Source organism: Amblyomma mixtum, chromosome 1 (assembly GCF_055824585.1).
Source record: "Amblyomma mixtum isolate Tamu chromosome 1, ASM5582458v1, whole genome shotgun sequence".
Lineage (NCBI taxonomy): Eukaryota > Metazoa > Arthropoda > Arachnida > Ixodida > Ixodidae > Amblyomma > Amblyomma mixtum.
Window position 1 is genome coordinate 48,853,209 of NC_143012.1, and position 6,546 is coordinate 48,859,754.

At 47.1% G+C, this 6,546-nt stretch overlaps 1 protein-coding gene across 2 annotated transcripts in view; it reads left to right on the forward strand.

Annotated features, from left to right (window-relative positions):
* The window catches only part of LOC149366282 (uncharacterized), a 35,345-nt gene extending 29,372 nt beyond the window's left edge, over window positions 1-5,973 (forward strand). For both annotated transcript variants that reach the window (XM_089550004.1, XM_089550011.1), the window contains exons 8-9: window positions 807-1,032; window positions 4,388-5,973. In XM_089550004.1, coding sequence (XP_089406130.1) covers window positions 807-1,032; window positions 4,388-5,082 — 921 coding nt within the window. In that variant the 3' untranslated portion in view covers window positions 5,083-5,973. The remainder of the gene's footprint in view (window positions 1-806; window positions 1,033-4,387) is intronic.
* The last annotated feature ends 573 nt before the right edge of the window (window positions 5,974-6,546 follow it).

Consider the following 6,546-nt stretch of genomic DNA (forward strand, 5'->3'; position numbering starts at 1 on the left):
TGTAGTACACGCGGAGTTATTACTGTATTGCATCTGTACACGAAAACGTTTCCAAGCGGACAAACTGGTATACTCTATTTGTGCGCGTAGCATGGTAGTCTACACTGCTGAGGAACTTTTGGCTGTAGCGGAGAAGTTTTGTAGATATACCACCAGGGGACGCTGAGTGCCCCTTCTTGCAATAGTTAATATATAGGTTCCTAGAGTTGCGCGTTTTTTTTTTCCCTGCGCCGCTTGCACCTTTATTGGCTAAACTCGATCACGTGATTGAAAACCATGCATGCATTGCGGAGAAACGAAGTTTCTTTGCATCGCTTAGCACTAGGTCGTTGCTGACAGCCCACTCGTGCAGCTACTGTTCTCGTGTTTTGCGGCATTTTATTTTGTACGACCGCACATATTCACTGAAATATCTGATCAATCACGCGCAGTTTTCTCACAACTGCTGGCCAAATCTTGAAAACGTTTGTGATTGCGATACGTGGCGTGTACAACAGACGGCGCCACCCGTCCACATGGCCAATATTCTGTTCCCAACTCATAGAGATAAGCCCTTTTTGTAGCTTACGCATTGCTAGCAACCTGTGTCATGCAGTGAAACAATAACCTGTTTAATATAACACAAGTTCAGCTGAGGGATTCAAGCGGGCGGAGCCTGTTCTCGCTCCAATCACTGGACGAAGTCCGCCAGCTGCATTCAGAAGTTGAGGCTTCTGATCATTTGGATGTTTCGGAGAGCAATATGGCGGACCTACGTGCTAACTGTGGGAACCTGTACCGTAGCTCCACTTGTTCCTTATGCGCAGGGTTCGGAGACAAGGCCCTGCAGCCAGCAGTCAGCGTCCAACCACTCGTTGTCTTCATTGCCAGTATTCCTTGGCAGTCCGGAAAGGCAGCTGGATGACGTGGAACTGCAGCTGCAACAGCCTCTGGGGGACCAGGAGCTGGAAACGCAACGCTTCGTCGCGTCACGTTCACCCTCGATGTACCTGCGTGCGAAGCAAGAGTGTCGGCAGCCGCCTGCGCACCAGTGTGAGCGCCGCGATGGGAGTTTCCCGCCTGCACTTGAACTGCGAGCACGAATGCGTCTCTGTGGGACTAAGCTGGCCTCTAGCACACTCCCTTGGTAGAGGACAGCTTACTGTTGTTTTTTTTAAATCATTTCATGTGCAGAGTTTTAGCCGAGGAAGCGTTGGCGTTCGCCTGTTGATTCCCAGGTTCCGGCATAGAATCCCTGTCTGGACGCGATGCAACTACAAACAGAAACATCGTATGCGTTGTGCAGTTTATATGCACCTTAAAGGATCTGTGGATTTCTCAAATAATCCGCAGCCATCCACTACAGCGTCCCTCACTGCCCCATGTGCCGATGCAGCACGTTAAGCCACACGTACAGTCAGGGAGAAAAGTCTCTGGACCACGTGCTCCTCAAACGAAGCCGATAGCTCTGCTATCAATTGGAGGCTCGAGACAACACTTGTGGAGATGAAAGAACAAAATGTTGACTTCCACCTGCGCAAGTGTGGTCTCCGCTCGCCGTCTATTGTCGCAGCTATCGGCTTTGCTTAAGGACCACGTGGTCCAAAGGCTTTTTCTCCCACTGTACCGTCTTTACGAAGTGTAACTAGGCAGCATGGTTGCTTCGCATTCGTGAAGTAGAGCCCTCACGGCTTCCCTTAAGATCAAAAAGTTCTTTGAGGACATGGGTTCTCCTTACCATACAGAGATTCATAGCTTCATGTCTGGCATAATATCTTGAATATACGACTGAGAAGCAAACCGTGCAGCCTGGTTACTTTTGGCAAAGACTGTACCTACCGCTACCAAATCAGTGCCAAAATTATGCTGGCTTGGTATGTTTGCTTGCCTGTGACCTCGTGAGGCGAACTTGTGAGGCGATCATATAGCAGTGTGGAATGTGAATGTACGAGAACCGCTAAGGGGCACACATGTGAGAAGATAGATAACGCAAATAGAAGTAATTGCTAGAAGCATTTACCCTGCGCACTCAGGGATCACTTAAAGGTACGTGTTAAAAAGAGTGTGCTTGAAATAGAAAGAAAATCTTTTCCCATCAAGTACTTAAAAAACACACTGGTTAGTTAGTTCCTTTACTTAAACTGACTAATAACTTTTCAACTACACAAAGACACACATGGTGGCGGTTCGGTTAGTGTCAATGGCGAGTTCATGGATATAGGCAACACGATGCCATATCAGTTATAGAAACAAAGAAAAAACTCGTTTCCTAAGTTTTTCTAGAAAGTCCTCTACAAACAGAGAAAAATTTCGTGGCTCTTTGTGCACAAAAACCTTAATCGAGCGGATGAGGCGCGCAGGAACATAAAGCACCGTTTTATATGATATTCAAAAGCAAGAAAGAATGAAAAAAACCATGCTGGTATTTTTTATTGACGAAATATTGCCCCAATTTGGCTGTTACACAAACATTCATAAGTAGCGAAGGAAGAGCAGGAACTGTAAACTTTTCGGCACAGAGTTAGCCAACCAAGCAGACTGTCTAACCAACTAGTATCTTGTTCATCCGATAGTTGGGAATGAAATTATAGCAAAAATACTAAAGAAAACAAAAAAACTGTTATTTTTTGCCTGCATTTTTTGACATAAAACATGATTACATAAAAACTTACCATTGGTTGGTTGGTTTATGGGGTTTAACGTCCCAAAGCGACTAAGGCTATGAGAGATGCCGTAGTGGAGGGCTCCGGAAATTTCGACCACCTGGGGTTCTTTAACGTGCACTGACATCGCACAGTACACGGACCTCGATTTTTTCCTCCAAAGAAATTCCACCACCGCAGCCGGAACCGAACCCGCGTCTTTCGGGCCAGCAGCCGAGCACCATAGCCACTGAGCCACCGCGGCGGCTCGCTTACCATTCGCTTTCATTCATCCTAATTCATTGCACGGGATGGTAATAAAGGAACGAGCGTGCAAAGCTTGATTGAAAATTATTCATTCGCTTCGAAGTTAAAACTGTTTGCACAACAAGAAAGTGAGAGAAATCATGCTTTGAGAAAAACAAGATTACAAGTTTTCAGTCATTGCAGAAACAAGATCATCATGCCCTATGAAGTTAAAATTCTCCAGATTCATAGTTAGGGCACTCCTTAACTGACACGAGCTCTCTTTTGGCTTCTTTTGCTGCCCGTCTTTTCTTGTGGAGATCTTTTGCCTCACCCTTTGATTGACGCTGGGCGTTCTTCACCGGGTACTGGTCACTGGTGCGACATGCTACGAGAGTGTGGTGGCCAGGTTCGTTGCCTGCTGCCCTCAAAATATCTGCTGTACTTCTGTTGCCATCACTGAAGGACGATTCTGGTAGCATTCAAAGCGGTTGCGTGAAGCGCACACAAAGTAAACAAGTGTGACGCTAGTAGCGTCATGCTTTTCGCGTCAAATTTCCCCCTTGCGGAAATTTAAAGGATGTTTAAAGAAAAGGAAGCCTCACAAATTGTTTTTGAATAATTTTTACAGATCGGATTAAACGAAACAGAAAATTTTCAATATACGCCGTTGATTATCGCTGAGGTATCAGTTTCTGTTAACAAACCACATCAGTTTCGGTTTCAAAACAGTTCACCACCTGTTCGAATGTTGGCTATAACTTTTGAACTGAATAAGATACGAACGTTATTCCTGCTGCAAAACATTTTTGAATGTTTCGGGATTCCCGCAATTTAAAAAAAAAAATATTTTTCTTTTTTAGATTTTTAGATGCTTACGCATTGCGTCTTTCGAATGCTTACGCATTCGCAACGCATTGCGTATGCGTAAGCATTTGTCTCTCACCGTGAGTTTTGAGTTAACTGTTTGTTTACTGCTTCGTAATCAGTAGAAGTGTCTCATTCTTCCGGGTAAAGGCGCTGAGGTTGAAGACCTTATCGGTATATAGCTTTAAGTTGAAAGCCTTTAGGGTGAAGCGCTTCATATCAAAAGCAGTTACCCTAAATGCCTGTGTACTTAAGGCCTTTCCCCTATTGGTCTTTGGCTGTCTATACAATGGATCTTCTGTTGACCCTCTTATGGTTGCTATGTGGCTGTGCTGATGTTGTCTTTGGAGTTTTTGGACCGTTTTGTATGGACAACAACGTGGGGTTTCGTTGGTGATGAGCCGTATAATGCACTCACGGTAATGTCTGTTCATTCTCCTCTAAAGGTAATTTTGGGAATAGGTTGTGCACGCGCACCTCGTCAGTCGCCAAACCTTTTTATCTTGTCGTCAACCGCTGCTTGCAACACACCAGATCGTCAGGTTTCGTTGCCATCGTTGAGTTCTAGTGCAAATTCTTACCACCTATTTCTGTTAATTGTTTATTCTGCACCGCTTAATCTTCCACCTCTACCTTGGTGGGACGCATCGCAGGTTCCACCGGCTCCCAGGGCTTCTACAACGGTCAGAGCCCGCGCAACCTCGACGAGCTCACCAGGGGCTCGGACACTCAGCTTTGGAACGAGCACCTGTACGCCAAGAAGAAGTCCGACCCGGGTGCTTCCTACGGAGCGTGCGGACCGCTGGCCCCGCCACCGTTCCTATGCTCGCCGCTACTTACTCACGACACGCCGGTGCCATCGACCAGCGGGGGCTACTCACAAACTCCGCCACACCAGCAGCCGGTGCTGACTTCTGGACAGGAACTGCATTCGCGGCCGCAATTTCCCTTTTCACCTCGGCAACTGCATCAAGAGCAGGAGGCAATGATGTCTCAGCAGCAGTCCCTTTCACGACCGGGACCACCACGTTCGCGAGAGGGAACCCTGCCGCCTCCGTCTCCGAAGTTCCAGTGGCCACCGCAGGGCCCCCCGTTGCCACGGGGACTCACTTCGCCCGCTCGACAAGGAGAGACGGGCCGATGGTGTGCGGGGCCAATATCATGGCCGCGATCTGGGCCGCACAAATTGCCGCATGCGCCTTACGCACGCGAGCCAGTGTTTTTGGCGATCGCTTCGCCGAGGAGGATCTTCGTCGCCGACGACGGGACGTGGTACATCCTGGGGTATCCGGCGTTCCCCGAGAGCCACGATTACTCACCCCGGGTCGCGTGGTATTGGGAAGACTGAATTCCCGCGGACAGCGGTGCACGATGGCCGAGCCTGCTTCACCTCAGGGCGGCGCCTGGACGACGGGCCGCGGGAAAAAAAAGAAAGAGTGCTGGCGCTTTTTTTTTTCGGAGCACGGGTGGTGACTCCGTTTGCCGAGATAGGTATCTGTCCTTACGGTTCTAGGTAGAGCGGCGGTTAAAAAGTGTGACTTTGCATTTTACGCGCTTTTAAACTTTCCTTAACACTGGGTCTCACAGCCGGTGTTCGAGTCTTGAGGTCACTGTGCGATTATTAGCGAAATCAGGGTAAACTATTATAGTTCCGACCCTGACCCCATGGCGATTTCATGCGCCGCTCCGGAAACTCTGTAGTCGTTTAGGTTGTTTTATAGCGTCTCTGCGCGGAGACAAATTGGAAGGTTGTGCTCCATCACGGCCAGATAATGGCAGCTTTTTCCTGCATTAATTGTTTTTAGTCTTTCTGATTCTTTTGCTACTTCTTTAATCATTCTTTGCCATGCATCAGGTGAATTAATTTTTCTACTTTACCCTTATTTTCATGTGCCTTAATTCACTCTTCAGACTGCTGCCCATAGATATATAACACGTTTCTGAAGTAAGAGCTGGCAGTGACCAGGTTCGGCCGCTAGCGATGTGCCGGTTCTGAAGTGTTCATTGTGTGCAGTCAGGTGCTGAAATTTTGGGGCAATTTTCGGTTTCCGCGGGCTCGCTTTCTTCTTTGGATCTATGTTTTATTGTAGCTGCATGACCTCAGCTACTTTTTTAATTTATGTTGTATTATAGTTGCATCACCTTCACTACTTTTTTTTAGTTTTTGTATTATAGTTGCATGACCTCAGCCACTTTGTTTTTAGTTTTCATGTCGGATGTTAACATGGCCCGTGGCCGTCTTCAAAATAATTATTGGCCACTTTTATGCCGCTTATCTCTTGTTTCTTTTATTCGTTTATAATGCTAAACTATTGTTATCCATAATGCGCCGGCATGACGTCATTTCTTTATTTCCTGTATTTGTTTTGTGCAGTTTTGTGTATGATATGCTTGGTTAGTATGTGTATCTGCTAAGCAATGCAGGCAGAGCTCGTTTTAAAGAATAAAATTTTTAAAATCAAACAAAAGGCTGGTTTTGTTTTCTTGGCGACGGATTTTCTCAGCCGGAGTGCCACTTAAAGGTCATTCGGTGACCTCTTCGGCAACGTTTTGAGCTGATAATTGCATTGCGTCCACTAGAGCTTCCCCCTCTCTGATACGAGGATTCGCCTAGCTTGGCGCAGAAAGGGATTTTACATCGGTTTCATAATCTTCATCGGGTTCGCGACTTATGTCTAGCCAACACGGCTTCGTGACGATCTCTGTCGCAGGGGTCGCTAGAAGTAGCCCGCGGCGCCTCCAGTGCCGAGTCGAAGAACCTGTCCCGGTGGCAGGTTCTGGCCCCATGTTTCTGCGATGTCTAGGTTGTTGT